This window comes from Procambarus clarkii, chromosome 15 (assembly GCF_040958095.1).
Source record: "Procambarus clarkii isolate CNS0578487 chromosome 15, FALCON_Pclarkii_2.0, whole genome shotgun sequence".
Classification (NCBI taxonomy): domain Eukaryota; kingdom Metazoa; phylum Arthropoda; class Malacostraca; order Decapoda; family Cambaridae; genus Procambarus; species Procambarus clarkii.
This window is the reverse complement of record NC_091164.1, coordinates 333,375-353,217: the sequence shown is the minus strand read 5'-3', so window position 1 is coordinate 353,217 and position 19,843 is coordinate 333,375. Positions and strand designations below refer to the sequence as shown.

General features: G+C 34.1%; 1 protein-coding gene across 2 annotated transcripts in view; it reads right to left on the bottom strand.

Moving 5' to 3' along the window:
- LOC123759033 (uncharacterized) overlaps positions 1-19,843 on the bottom strand; it is a gene marked incomplete in the record, with an annotated part of 115,218 nt that overhangs the window by 21,709 nt on the left and 73,666 nt on the right. The window contains 4 exon segments of one of the 2 annotated variants that reach the window (XM_069324853.1): positions 5,035-5,112; positions 8,845-9,462; positions 15,483-15,593; positions 18,395-18,492. In XM_069324853.1, the coding sequence (XP_069180954.1) occupies positions 5,035-5,112; positions 8,845-9,462; positions 15,483-15,593; positions 18,395-18,492 (905 nt within the window). 2 annotated transcript variants of the gene reach the window in all.

Below are 19,843 nucleotides of genomic sequence, written 5' to 3'. Positions count from 1 at the left end.
AAATTCTGAGTAACTTTTACATGGTATACAGTTAAACCCTAACAAATTTAGAATTAAAAATACTGAAAAATATTAATAAAATTTGGGTGAAAAATTTGGATCTACTTGTCATTGTTAATACTAGCTGACCAATCATTTTTTTTCATACATACTAGTCTTTTGAATTTAGTAGTCAATATAAATATAAAAAAAATACAGCTGTGTTACAGAAATTACTGAACCCAATCTGTATTACAAATTATACAACACAGTCAGAAGATGTCATTGTTTTGATGTGGGTGTCCTAGTCCTATCAATACAATATGGACCTGTTCTAGTCATCAGTAGACAGGACAACATTGAGGTACCGGTGCCATGTGGAACATTTCAAATTTCATAAGGTTATAGTCATTCTTGGGAGCAATGGAAGGTATCCAACTAAAGTGAGCAGTAGAAAGCCCAAATCATGCACACTAAACAGTTCTTTAGAAGCCCTAATTTGAAACCATGAGATCACCAATGAGCACCATAAGCAAATTACTGGATGGTTCGTCCTTGCTGCATGGTGCAATATGGAGGAGTACTGCAAAGCGGTCCGTCTAATTACAAAAAGCTACCCAAATCTAATGAAAACTACCCAAGGCTTCCTAGTATTACGTAAGTGATGAAGAAATATGATATATTTACTCACTATAACGTTGGTACTGAAGGTAAAACATGAAAAAACATATTTTTACTCTGAAATAATATAAGTTTATAACAAAATTAGACGAAACAAAGTCGCATGAGAGGCCATAGGAAGTTGACGATCCAAGCGACAATGTTGTGGAACGACTTATCCAAGATATATTGTTGCCTACAGGTTATATTAAGTTAGGTTTGGATAGGTTAGGTTTTGTTAGGTTATGTTTGGGTAGGTTGATTAGGTTAGGTAGGTACAGAAGGCTCATATGCCAGCAAACACTCTCCAAGCAACAATGTGTCTTGGATAAGTTGCTCCACAACGTGTCGCTTGGACCATCGACTTGCTTTAGCGTCACCAGCAGCTTATTTTCATCTAATTTTATTGTGAAATGATACTTTTTCTGAGTAAAAATATGTTTTTTTCCATGTACAGTACTACATTCAGCACCAACATTATAATGAATAAATATATCATATTTATTCATTACTAACGTAAAGTTAGGAAGCTTTGGGTAGCTTGTTAGGAAGCTTTGAGTAGCTTTGAGTAACTTTGGATAATTAGACAGGACCCCTGCAAAAAATTACATGGTCCTCATAGTCATGCATTTGTTTCCAGCCTTTTCCCTGATGGGTGTTCAATTGTTTTCACATTTACTTTCATGATATCTTTGTTGTATGGGTGAAGACTTGTTGGACACTTCATCTTGGCAAGCTACTAATACAGCAGTTGCCAAGTTGTGCACTTACGACTGATAAGTATCATTGATGGAGAGCACAATTAGTGGATTTTGAGACTGTTCTACTGGCTCCTCGATTCTTTAAGGTGAGCTCATTGCTTCAATTTAAGAGTCAAATACTGAAAAACAAGGAAGCCTCTGAATGGTGCACCTCATCTGTCACTTTCCTGTGCAGTTCTCTCTCCCTCTTGTGATCATGTGATCCAAGAAACAGTAGCATTTCTCTTATACTGACACTGGTTGATAGAAGTTGAAGGCTGGGAAGGTGCTCTACCTATGCCCCAAAGGGTTGTTATGCTGGCAGAGACTGGCCCTTGACCAGAGCTCTCAGCTTTCCGTACTTTCCGAAGAAAGAAGCTGTCTTGTCAACTTGCCTCAGTTTTCCTCCTTGGATGTGCAGCCTGGTGTGGCTCAATGTTGGGTTCAGAGGTGAACACTTCTTGTTGGGATAGATGATCTGCAGGATCCGATGTATGGTTTCTACATGGTAAGATTCTACATGGTTTCTATTTAACCCATTGCGGTATGGTATAAAAGCCATACAGTATAAAGTTCATCCCTATGTGCAAGACAGTATGCCAGCAGATATATTTTATATATATACTTTTTTATTTGCTTTATTCAATATATATAGATGGTACCACCTCTGGTAGTTTGTAATGACCCTCAATCCTCGAAGAAGATGATATGCAGCACCCGGGGGAGCCTTTCGTGATTTACACACATACAGTACTGTGTATATAAATATATAAATATATAAATATATATATATATATATATATATATATATATATATATATATATATATATATATATATATATATATATATATATATATATATATATATATATATATATATATATATTATATATATATATAGGGGTACCACCACTGGTACAATTGTAGGGACCCATAGCCTCGAAGAAGAAAATAAAGAGTATTTAGGGAAGACCTTGTGAATTCTCACTAAACACTTTAATATTTTCTTCACCTACCATCCCTATTCTTTTTTTTTATTTTAATTTTTTTATTACAGTGTAAAATATATATAGATATATATATATATATATATATATATATATATATATATATATATATATATATATATATATATATATATATATATATAATGTATATATATATAATAAAATATAAATAAAAAACAAAATAAAAAGTTTTTTCCAATAAAACCACTAGAAAATCACTTTCTATAAATGTATGATTAAATATACTAAAATGTTTTTTTCCACAAAATATCCTTGTAAATTGGGTACATTTTATATGATAACAAATACATGAAGTAATTATTACCTAAGTGTAGTTACAGGATGTGTGCTACATTTGTGGCATCCCTTCTTCTGAGTACTCTTTGTCATATAACACTATAAAACTATTGACAGTTTTAGCCTCCACCACCTTCTTACCTAACTTCTTCCAACTGTCTACCACTCTGTTTGCAAAAGTGAATTTTCTTATACTGTATTTATTCGGCATCTTTGTTTAGTTAGTTTAGGTCTATAACCTCTTGTTCTTGAAGTTCCAGGTTTCAAGAATGCTTCCCAATCAATTTTTATTGATTCCGTTACTATTTTCTATGTAGTGATAATTGTTCTTCTATCTTCTAGATTTGACATGTTTAATGCCTCTAACCTCTCCTCGAAGCACTTGTCCTTCAGTTCAGTGCAGTGGGAAAAGTATATTGGCAGTATAGTGATTAAAAGCATATACAAATTTGCTAAAAATTCTGGTCAGTGATGAAAAATGAGGGTTTACTGAGGTGTTGGGTGTGTAGATCAGGCAGTTGCAATGAGACAGCTTGAAGAGAAAGAATAATGGTGAAATTACACAAGGGCATGTTATGGGACAAAGCTGTGTAGAATTTGCTTGAAAGTGGTATGTATATGCACTGTTCAGTATATGAGAACTTGATTGGGAACATTACATATAGGAGATTAAAAAGCAGCCGAGTGCTACTGTGTTGGTGCCTTTTTTTCATTATGCTATATACTATAGTGTGGATACAGTATTATAATAAGTGTTGAGTACATTTTTGGTGTTTTTTTAATCTATATCCTCCTTTAACTATTTTGTTCCCCATTTTCTCTAGGCTCGTTTCTTCTCACCACATGAAAATGGGAAATATTTTAATTATTTGTTATAGATTTGATGAAGAATTCTGTTGTCATTTTAGATAACATGTATGCATGTAATTACTAGTGATTTTATATGGTTTTATACATTATTAACTAGTGTGCTATAACAATTTATTCCCTAGTAGCCAGAATGCACTTTTTGCCCTACTATGCAAGGCCCAATTTGCTTAATATGTCGAGTTATTTATTTTATTTTCAATAAATGGTTTCCAATTAGTTTATTTAAATTATTATTATTATATTATATTAGAAACATAAATTATTGATGTAGTTGTGTTACTTTAGATTAGCTTTAGATAGGTTAGGTTAGGAAGGGTTGGATAGGTTCGGTCATGTATCTACGTTAGTTTTAACTCAAATTTAAACAAATTAACCTATACATAATGAAATAGCCAGATTTATCATTTCATAAGAAAAAAAATTAGAAAAATATATAAATTCAGGAAAACTTGCCTTATTAGGCAAATCGGGCCTGGCATAGTAGGCCGAGTACGACATTCTGGCTACTAGGTACAACACACACACTATATATATATATATATATATATATATATATATATATATATATATATATATATATATATATACATATATATATATATATATATATATATATATATATATATATATATATATGTACTGTATATTTATTACAACAATAAATTAGTTTACAATTTATATGATTTGGCCATGAGGATGTTAAAAAAACAAAGTATTGGCTGCCCTACAAGTGACTGTGGGAGTTTATAATTCAGACGGCAGCTAGTCATCATCCGCTGTCTTTCTGTTTCACCGGCACTGACGGACCAGTGGTAGAGCACAAGTTTGCTACTGGCAGGGGCATGAACATGCCCACTCAAAAGGCCAGGTGCTTGTTTATATATATATATATATATATATATATATATATATATATATATATATATATATATATATATATATATATATATGTAATTAAATAACTGGCTCCCCTCTGGCAATCGAGGAGCTCAAGCAGATTCAGAATCTTTTAACCATTTATTGTAATCCTTTATAGCCAAATCTATTTTATCTAATAGAGCAACAAATAAAACAAATTGGGTCCAAGAAGAAAATAATGATATGCATTTGTAATAACCTCGAAGGTTCCTTCAAATGCAAATTACAATTAACTCTTCTTTGTGATTAAAGGTCCTTATTTAAACCAGAGGTGATACCACATTATTGTGTATATATATATATATATATATATATATATATATATATATATATATATATATATATATATATATATATATATATATATATATATATATATATATATATATATATATATATATATATATATATATATTATATATATATATATATATATATATATATATATATATATATATATATATATATATATATATATATATATATATATATATATATATATATATATATATATATATATATATATATGCACACACACATATATATATAAACAGTCATTTACCTGTTATCCGACCCGGTTGAGCCAGTTGGGCCAGTTGGACTTGGTTGGATTTCTGGACGTTCCATCCCCAAATACGTACTGTAAAATTTGTAAGGTTCTCACCAAAAAAGAATTTTTAATTGCCGTACATCAGCATTTTTACAGCAGTGTACTCTACATGAGTAATTTTACAGTTAGATTTTGAAAGTAATGTACAGTACAATATTCATTTCTTTTTTAATTAATAAATTATATTTTTCAAGTCACTTTTTATTTATAATGAAAAAGACTGAAGGGGTTGATGGAGTGAACATTTGTATAAAACGCACGAGAAACAGGTTGTAATTGGCGGACATGGCAGACTGCATTATAGAATTAACAGTATTTTTTAAATTGAATTTTTTTAGGTGCATTTTCAAAGATTTATTGTTTTCACATTAATACTGTATTGTATTTAGAATTTCCTATATTTGTTTTCTTTATTAATAATGAAATATAATGAATGGATTAATGTTGTAGAAATGTATATTTTATTATACTGTATATATATACTGCATATATATATATATATATATGTATGTGAGAAAGCGGCATGAACGCGCAAGCCATAGATTACTAAGAACTCTATTTGACCCGGCCAGGATTCGAACCCATGCCGTCCAGAATCTCCCCTAAAAGTACACAGTACCGTGACCACCGCACCAATGACGATCATTGGTGCGGTGGTCACGGTACTGTGTACGTTTAGGGGTGATCCTGGACGACATGGGTTCGAATCCTGGCCGGGTTAAATAGAGTTCTTTGTGATATAAATATATTATATATATATATATATATATATATATATATATATATATATATATATATATATATATATAGGCATATTACATATATATACGCACATATACACAAGAAATGTAAATGAAGTGATGGCCACTGGCACTCAGCAGCTGTTTACCGTAAAACGCATATATTTTTGGCTGCTTCTTGAAATGTATGGCAACACATTATCAGTACTGTTAGCCAACATATTTTACAAATGTTTAATAACTCAATATTAATTTGTGAATGACTGCTGACACTAAAGCAAACAAGTGCAACACCTATGCATGTGGGATGCATCTTTCGAGGCCAACTGGGTAATTACCTAGTCTTAACTGGCTAGTTGTATAACAGGTAGATGACTACATGTACACTATGTGTGCATATACTGTATATATATATATATATATATATATATATATATATATATATATATATATATATATATATATATATATACATATATATATATATATATATATATATATATATATATATATATATATATATATATATATATATTTTCTGTATCTGATGAAGAACACAAAAGAACGCGTTATTTTTTTTTTCATTCTTCTGTAGTTCTTTGCACTTGTATATTCCACATTGTGTGATTTTTGTCATATAAATGACTGCAAATGGAAAAATTACCTACAATACCCAAATAATTAACTGGATAAATAATTTAAAAAGGTAAAACAAGAAAATACTTATATTCACTTATATTTGAATTGCATTCATGTAACCTCAGTACTGTATTTATTTTCCAATTGAAGCCCTAAAAACTATATCCACTTTAAGTCAATTTCCCGAGGGTCTTTAGTTCCATCGGCCCGGATAATAAATCAGTGACTGTATATACACATATATTCACACAAACATAATCAGGCATAGAATAATAGAACATCTGGAGAAAATAGAATTCATAGCCAAGACATAACAAATGTTCTGGGAATGAAAATAAGTCCTAACAGAGCTAATTCATTTCTAAAACATAGTGACCTAAATAAGACAACACTATGAGAGATGGGTGCATTACATCTTCCTTGACTAATAACAAAGTATGAAAAGTTCACAAACATGCAACAAATGGAGTCCATAATAAAGAGATATGAACTGTGAGAAAAGTACAGTATTAAAGATTCAAATATGCCCAAATTGGAAGACATGAAAATGAGGGGCTACAATAACATACAAGTTTCTACAAGGTAAAAGAAAAAAGTTTTTATAAACTAGAAAGCACATCTAAAGGTCATAATTGTAAACTGCAGAAGAAAAGATGTAGATAGACAAAAAAAAAAATTTAAACAATTGTGGGGGAAAAGGGTAATAGGATGAACTTTTTACCAATCGAGTAGTGTAGAGTTGGAACAAACTCGAGGAGGAGATCATGTCTGATAAAACTACTTAAAGTTTTACAACTCATTATGATCAAATTTACAAAGAAGACAGGATGCCATGAGCAAAGCTCTACCAATACTTACAAATTAGGTAATATCACACAGACACATACTAATAAACAATGATATTGAACGAACATGTCATACTCACTATGACATGATCAGAGCAGAACAAATAATTGCAAAAATCAAAGGAACAAATGCTTGCAAAATAATCAAACTTTTTGGTGTGGCATAAAGTGGTGTAAACTATTGAATACAGTAAGGTCCATCCTCAGCTTGATAGAGGCTGAGGATGGACTCAGCATGAAGAATAATCTAGAAAGTCCTGTAATGGGATCGAGAATTCAAATCTGTTCCGAGGAACTTTGTTTGCAAAAGGTGTAATCAAAGCATTTTAAACTGCCGTTAAAATCTGCCCCGAAGTGACGACTTCCACTATACTATTTACAAAAATAGTACAGTATACATATTTTAAATAATTATAAAAGCTGTCATTTACTGCATTCATAAGTAAAATAAAAAGCGTATGTAATGAAGCAACAACACATGTGAAGTTAAAAGCTTTAAAAACTAGCATTGGACTAATTAATAATTAGGCCTACACTATTGCATGCATGTTGTGTCATGGAGCTAAACATTTCTTGAAATGTTTCCCTAGCCATTCTTAAGTTAAATACTGGGTCATATAAATAATCTCCCTTTATTAATTTTATTTCACTTATGGTTTTTGGGCCTTTTATAATGTGTTGAACCAGACTTGTTTTCCTGTTTTGCATCTCTGATTTGGAAGGAATTTTTAGGTACCTTCAATACAAATACTACAAAATTAAGCATAAATCTCACTATCATCCTTGGCTCCTTGCCTACCAACAAACTTACCCAGTAAAATTTATTAAGGAACTCACTTAGGAACCTGAAAATACTTCTTTTAAATTCAAGTTTCTCTGATGTATATCTTTTATCAGTCTCCTTCAAATCAAACTGAATTGCATATTTTATTTCTTGTAAGACATGATTACTCCTACTTAATAGAGGAATTTGTGTGTGTAATTACCCAACTGTAGTTACAGGACGAGTACTATGCTCATGGTGCCCTGTCTTCCCAGTGCGCAGTCATATGACTCTTTGAAACTACTGATGGTTTTGGCTTTCACTACCTTCTCAGTTACATGTAACTTGTTACAACTATCTACCACTCTGTTTGCAAAAGAAAACTTTAAATTTTTTTTTAATGTTTTTTTCAGTGTAATTACCTAAGTGTAGTTAGATGATGAGAGCTATGCTCGCTGTATCTTATCTTCCCAGTACTCTTTTGTCATATGACACTTTGAAAAACTACCGTTTTGGTATCCACTTCCTTCTTACTTAACTTGTTTGTCTCTGTATGTACTCACCTAGTTGTGTGTGTGTGTGTGTGTGTGTGTGTGTGTGTGTGTGTGTGTGTGTGTGTGTGTGTGTGTGTGTGTGTGTGTGTGTGTGTGTGTGTGTGTAAGTTTGTGTATTTTTTCAGAGCCACAGTTTAACTAACAAGACATGCTTCGTTCACTAATTGCTCTGCTTTTACACAAGTGATTTTCAATAACAAAAAAGATTTTTATCAACTTACCCATTTTCCATAAGTTTTATATGTTTTGGTTTGCGGCCTCTTCTTTTAGGTTGAGTTTGACCAAGGACTTCTTCAACAGGTCTGGGTGGTGGGCCACTGTATTCATCAACGAAACTGTAAGGATCGCCCTCACGGCCAGGAGGGCCTTCGTGACCCGGATGACCTTGCATGCCTTGTCCCATGTGACCACCCATTTGGCCATACTGACCATACTGACCATGCGTTTGGTCAGGGTATTGCCCCATATGATGGCCCATGTGTTGTTGGGCCATGTGTTGTTGTGGGTGTCTTGGATGACCTTGGTAGCCTGGGGACATTGGGGCTATGTCACCCATGCCCGGATGACTCTGGTAACCTTGGTAGTGCTGTTGGTGTTGCGGTTGGGTCTGTTGTTGAAGAGGGTAGCCCATATGAGGTCCATTGTGAGGACCGAGTGGCCCATTATGTGGTCCATTGAGTGAAGAGCCATGCATGGATTCCGGGGTCATTGGGTGACTTTGATGGAGGTGGGAGTAGGGTGCATACGGGTCCTGTTCCTGTTTCACACCCCCAACCTGCCCCAACCCTGCATCTAGGGAGTCACCCTCATACCAGTCCTTCACTTCACCCTTCAGCTTACTGTAAGAAAAATATAACAATTAGGATTTTATATTAAAGATTATATCTATATGTATATGTACATTATATATAATATGTAATACCTAATAGCCAGAATGCACTACTTGGCCTAGTATGCAAAGCTCAATTTGCTTAACAGGCAGAGTGATTTTCATTTACTTTTTATTTATTTCAAATTGGTTTATTTGAATTAATATTATTATATTATATTAAGAACATGAATTACTGACTTAGTTATGTTAGGTTAGGTTAACTTAGGATAGGTTAGGTAGGTTAGTTTAGGTATGGTCATATTTCTACATTAGTTTTATTCAAATTAAAAAAAAACATATATAATATAATGGAAAACTTTATCCTTCCATAAGTAAAAATATTAAAAAATATGTAACTTCAGGAAAACTTGGTTTGCTAGGTAAGTTGAGGTTTTGTATAGTTGTCCAAGTAGCCCGTTCTGGCTATTAGGTAAAACACGTATATATGTATATATATATATTCAATCAGCCACATACTTTACAAATGCCTGTTATTCGATTGGGGTTTGTTCAGTTAAAAACGTTTGGATAACTGGTGGGGCAGGTAATCTGAATAAAAATGTGCAATATAGATGGGATGAGTGGTTAATTCTTATACAAAGTATTATATTATATTTGCAACACGAATTACTAATTTAATTCTGTTAGGTTATGTTAGGTAAGGCAGGTGATGTTTTGTCAGATTTCTATGTCAGTTTTGACTGAAATAAATAATAACTGCAATAGCTGTATATACTGTATAAGCCCAGTTATCCAGAACCCATCAAACTGGACCTTTGTGTTATCCAGCCAAAATAGAGTCCAAATTTTTGTTTGCCAAACTTCAACTTATCCAGACAGAAATCCAGATACCTGGGAATTTGACCAGATGACCATGAATGGCATTGGGGCAAGCTATTGAAGCAAGCAAAACTTTATTCTCATTTGGTAAGAACAGCAGGCCAAGGGCCTTCAACCACTGAAGCGTCACCAGAAAGCCAAGAGCCTTCAACCAGCGATGCTTCAGTAGATGGCAGTCAAAAGTGACCTTGCTAAGCTCATATACAGTATTTTAGTGTTGTGTTAGGTTTGTTAAATGAACATCTGAAGCCCTTCATCAATGAAGCAGACCAACTCCAACAAGGTAAGCTGAAATTTCTGTTGCCATGAAATTGTTTCAACACTAAGTACTGTACTGGTATGTGAAAATCCTCCCCTAACTATGTATAATATGTGTGTGTGGAAATATAATATATGGTGGTTGTGGCACAAAAAAGTTGAGAACATGTTCATTTCTCTAAGAATTCCTGTTTATCATGATGTCCAGCTTAATCAGTGAGGGGAAGGGCCCCATATAATCCAGATAAACAAGAGTAGACAATATAATAAATGAAAAACTTAATAATTCCACAAGATAAAATATTTGAAAAGTAAACATTTCAGGAAAATTCAACTTGTTAGGTTACTGTACTAGAGACAACATTATATCTATATTCTGCAAAAACAATCAATATCAATAGGAAATGCACACACAATTCAGAGAACAGGTTCAACTTCATGCATGAAATTATGATATAAAATGCTATTTTCCCTAAATAATATATTAATAGCCTCTAAAGTAACAGAGCATGAAGAAGACGAAGAAAATATATTCTTCAAATCATATTAGCTAATTTTACACTTAATTTAAAGTGCCATATCAGCTGATGGAAGCATACCCATCTTTTATGCTCTCGTGCATAAAGTATCAAGCTGACTGCCATGTATTGCTATTTAGAAAACCCAACACAGTACGGTAATAGTAAATATATAAAGTAAGAAAAAATGATGCCGGTGTTGCACAACTCTCAACATTTAACGACTTTTAGGCTTAATTGAGTTTCATCAAGTCTGATGAAGAGTGAAAGCATCCTAATAAATACATGCATACTGAAATTTGATTTAATTGTCTCTGATGGGTTCCCACGGAAACGCATAGCCACAGAGGATATAATTTCTGCCCTGTGTTTCATGCATCAATGAACCATTTATGCATAAAACAGATTTAAAAAGCATCCTTCAAGAATAAGCCCACTGTTCATCAACTACAGCATTTGATAAATTCTTATTAGAATTATTATGACTTATACTATATATATATATATATATATATGTGTTGGCACTGTACATCCTCGATCTTGAATATTGAGATTACAGTATATTTACCTTCTTCAGATTTAAGGGAGGTCTCCAATCACTAGCGCCTCATTGAAAATCCTAATTAACAAACAAAAAAGGGTTTCCTTGCAGCATGTTTTGGCAGCCCTGGTAATGCTGGTCTAGCTGTACAGTTTTTGTTACATCTAGTGTCTCCCTTGTGCCTTCTTTCCTCTTTAGTAATTGCTATACTACTTTATACTGTCCAATTTACTTAGTCATGTGTCATCTCCCACTCTTAGTCTAGTCTCGTTCTCTTCTGTAGACCTGAAACCTCTTTATTATGAACAAATCCACAAGGACCATGACAAGGTTTATTATCTTCATTATCTTTCTTTATCCTCTTTATTATCCTCACTTCATGCCATGTTGCTCTCCATGAGCACGCTTCCTTCTCTCTATAGTCAGATTATTGGATCTTTGATTGTTGTTTTCCTATGTGTGTAGGTCTGCAGCAGCTTTGACTAGTCTGTTGCTGTTGTCATGTGACATTACCTGAAACACTACCTTTCTGAATACCATATTTGTCAGTACACACGTGAGCCTGCAGGCTGCTTCAGGCAACAGGCTGTCAGACCAAGTTCTCACAAGCTTTCTTGGGAAGTAGAAAAACTCCCAGAACCCCACCCAGGTACAATCCAGGTACATATACGATGCACAAAATATTCAAAGATATTTTGTTCATTTTTTTTTTTAGTATGTTTCATCATACTAAAGAGATTTTGCAAATGGTTTTATACTCTTGAGGTTATCTTGAGATGATTTTGGGGCTTAGCATCCCCGCGGCCCGGTCCTCGACCAGGCCTCCTTTTTGTTACACACCTCCAGGAAGTAGGCTGTAGCAGCTGTCTAACTCCCAAGTACCTATTTACTGCTAGGCGAACAGATGCATCAGGGTGAAAGAAACTATGCCCATTTGTTTCCGCCTCCTAGGATTGAACCTGGAACCTCAGGACTATGAATCCGAAGCGCTGTCCACTCAGCTGTCAGGATCCTCTGACAGCTGAGAGGATCGCGCCTGATACAACGCTTTGCCTGAGCGTATCTTGCCTGATACGGTAATAAATCTGGCCGAAAATTGAGAGAAAACAGTATCAGAGAGAGACTGTATTTTTTATCTGTCTTCTTACAGGTTAGGAGCATGTTCCTTTATGCTGGGAACACAATGGTGCACAAACATGAAGCTTGTCATAATAGTCTGTGACACTGAGAAGAGGAGCCAAGTCTACTAACCTACCGAGAGCAGCTTTTTGTTTGTCAAACGATCTTCTAATTTTCAACAATTCTTAGCAGTTTAATACGGAGCCTAATCATCCCAAGCTTTTAGAAGAGATTGGTGAGTAATAACTTTCAAGCATGCATACACTCTTATATCATATTAATAGATTACATAACAAGAAACGTGTATAATATTATACAGAATTTAAAATGCGGAAAAGGAAGTGAAGTAGTTGCATCAGTCTATGACTAATGCAATAATTTAAATTTAATCTCATATCTGCCAACCATATTAAAACAGATGTGACATTACCTAATTGGTAATCATTTTGTTTTGTTATGTAAATGACATAATACTTGCACAGTGCAATAATACAACCAATAATCTTTGTTATTGTACTAAGCAGCACTTGCTTACATGTTCAAATTATAAAATAATATGCCAGAGAAATTGTAAAATTACAGAAAATACAAAGGCCTCATTATTAAAATAAATATGGAGCATATGGAGACCATACAAGGGGATACAATATAGTATTGCTACAAAAGTATTATACTGGGAACATTGATGCATGCAACGTAAGACTGCGCCCATAAATCATACGAGGGATTAAAATAGACATGAATTTATTCCATCACCACCAAAATATTGTATTGTTTTTGTGTAAGAATATCAAAAAGAATAATGCACTATACAATTGGTCATTATAATATTTCCTTTAATAAATGTATCACTAGCTGTAACTAAAAATCACTGATGCTCTAAACATAATTTCCTTTGGTACAAGGTAAATATAAAGTCACTAAATAAAAACTTATTCTGATCTTCACTGAGCTCTTTCAGAATTATTGTACAGGTCTCCATATAATTACAAATTGTTGTACAGTCTTTATATTACTGACAAATCATTGTATTGATCTCTATGTGACAAGTCCCAGAGGTAAAATACTGTAATACAGTACAGTAATGTAATGACACACTCTAAAGACCAATAAAACAAACTAAATATTTCCTGCACACTCGCAAAAACTTGTAAATATTGCAGCTGGATCCCTTACTCTAAAATATGGGAGACGTGTGTTTATGTAAAACCATGAATTCTTTGCAACAAACCCTTGACAAATATGAAATTACAATATTACAAAGATAAAAAGATATGAAATAACTGGCTGGTTTTACGAAAAATTGATAATATTTGAGAAAATCATGTTACTGACATTTCACAATATGAAACTGTATGGATATACTGTACTTACAAAATATATTAAAAGGGTGGATAAAACTAGGAAGAAAAGAATTGAAATTGAAAAAAATAATTCACACTTATCAGGTTGAACTATGCTGTAAGATACTGTATGCAATATAGCATATTACTAATAAACCTAACTCAAGAAGAAGTGATTATATCACTTTCGTGTTCCAATGATGCTAAAAGAGTCATCCGTAGTCTGACAATAAGTTCCGATGATGTGTCATCCGATGATGTGTCATCCGATTATTATTCCTTAACATTTGCATACTCATTGCTGTCATGCATAATCTATTGTAAAGACACTTTTGTTTTTGCCTCTGTTCTCTAGAGAATTAATTTACAAATATTTTAACACCAAATTTGTAGTTATAACCCAACAAATAACTTAGAAAACATAAAATGATTTTAAACATTTTTTGCATAGCTAAGCGGCCCGTGAGCAGCCTGGGGAGCCCAGAACATTTACTTTCAGGAATGCGCGGAGAGGCTGAACTGCTAAACTATTAATGTAAACATCCCTAGAGCACTGAATTACAAAATAATAATATGTTGCATTCAGTATAATGGTATACTGTATTTACAAAACTGTAACAAAAATAAAAATCATGCCATTTATAAGAATAATGCAATAACTATGCACATTATAGGTAATGATACAATAAAAGCATGAAGCTACAAAGTATTGTAGTGCTAACTACAGTCATGCTATATACTCAGGTCATACTGTATAAAACAGATATCACTACATTACAGGGGAACTATTAGTAAGCAATTATGAGACTACATAAACTACACAGCTTGCACTAAGTGAGATACTCCTGGAGAGATGATGGCAGCATACAGGAAATGCTGGCTACCTGAAGCACTGAGGGCAGAGTCAAGCACTGATGGGAGGATATTGTAATGTACAGATGAGAGTCAACAGATTAAGCAATGTAATACAAGAAAACCAGTGAGCAATCTTTATGAGCTTAGGAACAAACTACAGGGCATTTTATCATGATAAAACCAAACATATGCTAGCTCCATGACCCGTCCTCCTCATCTAACTCCTCACATTTTTTACCAATCTGTAAAAATGTGATGTACTGTACTGTATTAGTAGAAATTAAAGCATTGTAATACAGTATTAAAATTTTCTATGCATTAACTTTGATAGATTAAGTTGGTTGCTAGGGTTAATATGTTCTGGTTAATACAAGTACAGTATGCTTGAAAAGAAAGCATAAAAATCCTTTGAGCAGAGAAAGCTTATATACTTTGGCACTGGGCAAGTAGCATACATGGGAAGAACTCCATAAAGCCAGGCAGCTGATACAGGCAGAGGGTGTAGGATCCTAACCTTAGCACCTCTAGGTGCATATTCCAGTAGCCGTCTGACTGTGGCTGCTGTTGTGGCGGCGGCGGCGGGGGGGCAGGCGGAGTGGGCCCCTCTGCGGGACTTACACCACCCCTAAGAGAGAGAAAGACACAATTACTGTACTGCATTATAAATTTAAGCAAAGATTAAGATTGCTTCATATACCTCAAAAAGTAAGCTGGAGAAACTATCCACTTTTACTCAACCAGAATGATAGACGATGACGAACTTAAGTAATTTTCCTTCTGAAGGAAAGAATGGAAAAGAATTGGAGACATTCATTATCGAGCTGAAAATAACTGCTACAGTTTGGATTACTGTGTGGTGAGTGTGATATACTGAATGAATGGGCATAAATATGGAATATACTGAAGTATCTTAATCTTAAGTCTTCCTTTCTCATGTTGCTTCCTCTGGACCGATGTCTCCTGAAACCATGAAAGTGGGAAATAAAGTAATGATGATGACGATGAATCAAAGATGTTTTAACAAGCAAATATTTGTCTAAAGATCAACGATAACACAGTAGGGTTATATAAATACTGTAATGTTGAAGGAATGTATATGTATGCCATACATGCATTGAAATAAAAAAAACTAGATATGATAAATATAGCCACTAAAAATCTCCCATTTGAAAAGGTAAATTTTAATACTGTAGTATCATCTACAAAAATAAAAATAAATAAAAATATTATGAATCTGTCAACAAGTACAATTATATAATCAGTTATACCATAATTTCTTATACAGTACGTGAATAATGCAGTTTACAGTATTCACTCTGTGTTGGTTACTTGCCACACGTAAATAAGTTTCACACATTACATGGAAAATTTCTTTTTTGGGCTATTCTATCGTGTTGAAAATGATGAATTGCAAATGGAGATGAGAACTGTATGCTAAGAAATGACTCATGAAGAGTAAACCATGACATGCAGAGGTGACTTAAGTGCCAAGAAACCTGACTTGTACATTGAAAAATGACTTGCCAAGTCTTGGTACGTAATAGTGAGGTTGATGTGACTAGACCAGACATTCAAAGAAGAGTTGAACAAGCTGGACACTCACTAATACAGAGGCATGTGTGATATCACTGTCCATGTAACCTATTTACCAGATCTCAACCATGTCAGACAGTTATAAGTTATTTGAATACATATTAATATTTCTGTAAACATTAGATTTTAATTTTATAAATAATTGAAACAAGAGACCCTAGAGCCACCAATTTCCTCTTTCTGCACCTTAGTGTGGTGATACAAAGAGGGAACGCACACTGCATCCATGGTTCCTGCCCGCTATCTGAGGAGCTGGAAGAACTCGACAACCTGTGACAACTAGCCTTGTATGTAACCAATGTTGTAACCCATTTTGTGTAATGAAGTTTTAATAAAATAAAATGACAAAATACACAATATATAGGGGGTGGTAGGAGAAGACAATATGCAAGTGTATAAGGGTGCCCCACAAGGCTTCCCGGGATGCTATATATTATCTTCTTTGAGATCAAGGGGTCCCTAGAAGCACAACCAGATGTGGCATCCCCTATTTATTATAAAAATATAGACTGTATATACCACGTCTGACTGGATGAAGGGGACCCTTAGCCTCGGAGAAAAGCACACATAACACATTAGAAGGGATGTTTAGGTCCCCTTCAATACAGTTTCTATGTTGTTTTCTCCTACCACCCCAATCCTTTTGTGTTTTGCTGTGCTTTATTAGATAATTATAGGTTACAAGATGTACATTAGTTAATACAATGAATGTTTAAAGGTTATGGATCACTTGGAACTCCTTCGCTTCCAGACAGGAACCGAGGACGAAGCAAGCGTTTCCCTTCTGTATCGTATATATATACACGTACTGTATATATATATTATATATATGTGGATGCCCCACAAGATTCTCCAGATGCCACATATCATCTTCTTTGAGGCCGAGGATCCCTACAAATACAACCAGAAGTGGTACCCCCTATATCTATATATATTGTACATATATGGAATACTGTATTACACAATATATATATATATATATATATATATATATATATATATATATATATATATATATATATATGTATTGGACTCTATTGGACTATATGTATATATATATATATATGTATGTATATATAAACTGTATTGGAGGGGACCCACATTCCCTCCAATGCGTTATGTGTGGTTTCCTCCGAGGCTATGGGTCCCCCTTCTTCCAGCCAGAGGTGGTACTCCCTTCCCTTTATATATATATATATATATATATATATATATATATATATATATATATATATATATATATATATATATATATATATATATACTGTATATATATATATATATATATATATATATATATATATATATATATATATATATATATATATATATATATATATGCGAACAAGCCTGAATGGTCCCCAGGACAATATGCAATCCGTGCATATTGTATATATATGGTATATATATATATATATATATATATATATATATATATATATATATATATATATATATATATATATATATATATATACAGTATATATATATATATTACAAAACTATGAACGAACCAACTCACACACCTGGATACTGACTTACCTAGACAATTATTGATTTGCATACTTGGCCACTGACACATTTTTGTACTGACTTAGACACCTGACAACTGACTTTACAGCTGTTGCTGCTGTTGTTTTAGATTTAGCTACTCGGAACAAAAAGTTGCAAGTAGCACGGACTATGGTGAGCCCGTCGTACTCACCTGGAACAGATGTGTGCTTTACACCTCCAAAGAGGAGACTTACATACTAGTGCACTGACTTAAGTGTATGCACACCTGGCCACTGACACACCTGACCACTGACTTTACAGCCCATGGAAGAGACTTACATGTTGAGATGTGACTGTGGGTCACTGGGGTCCGGGCTGGCGGGGGTTGGGTGACCATCCAACACCTCCATTCTACTGCTGCCCTCCCGCGCCACCACCTGCAACACCAACAATATATCAGTCAACTATGCAATAATACAATATATTTAACAACTATGCAATAATTTAAAGTTATTGCATAGTTGCAATAGTACAGTCGAACCCGACTGTACTATAAGGTCCTAATAGTACAGTCGAGTTCGCTATCAACTCACAATAGAAAATTCCGGGTTCGAATCTCGGGCGGGACAGAAATGGCTGGGTACATTTCCTGTCACCTAATGCACCTGTTCACCTAGCATTAAGTAGGTTCCCAGGAGTTAGTCAGCTTATTGTGGGGTTGCATCCTGGGCAGGGTCAGTAATTTGACTTTTGGGGAAGGGGGACCTCAATATAAGCCTAACATGTATGAATACACTCTGGCTGCCTGTCCCCTTTGACACAATGAATTAAAATGTAGTAACCATACTATGTCAAAATCATCATTGCAGTAGGAGCAAATCAAAGTATCAAAAGTGTAATATCATGAGTTTCTGTTTCATTGGAAGACAAACTACAGTATAATCTACGAGTGCATGTGTGTGTATCTTACCTAGTTGTACTCATCTAGTTGTGTTTGCGGGGGTTGAGCTCTGGCTCTTTGGTTCCTCCTCTCAACCGTCATACCGTCGCCTCGCACACACACGTGTGTGTGTGTGTGTGTGTGTGTGTTGTGTGTATTCACCTAGTTGTGTTTGCGGGGGTCGAGCTTTGCTCTTACGGCCCGCCTCTCAACTGTCAATCAACTGTTTACTAACTACTTCTCTCTCTTTCTCTCTCTCCACACCACACACATACCTGGGACACACACATCCCAGGAAGCAGCCAGTGACAGCTGACTAACTCCCAGGTACCTATTTACTGTTTGGTAACAGGGGCATTCAGGGTGAAAGAAACTTTACCCATTTGTTTCTGCCTGGTGCGGGAATCGAACCCGTGCCACAGAATTACGAGTCCTGCGCGATATCCACCAGGCTATCAGGCCCCCCCCCCGTGTGTGTGTGTGTGTGTGTGTGTGTGTGTGTGTGTGTGTGTGTGTGTGTGTGTGTGTGTGTGTGTGTGTGTGTGTGTGTGTGTGTGTGAGTTCTATATGCTATAAAGTAATCAAGTTACAATAGTGAAATAATAACAGATCAAATAACAATAGAATTAATAACAATTATTATCTTAAAAATACTAAGTTATAACTATGTAATATACGACACAAAAATTGCAGAAAAAAATATATGTATGTATATACATATACATATATATATATATATCAGATTACCAACACTTAATACCCAGAAAGGGTAAAAATAAATAGCAAATTCAAACTGTAATGATAATATTAATACGAGATATATATTAATTGCAAACAATTGCAAAGAA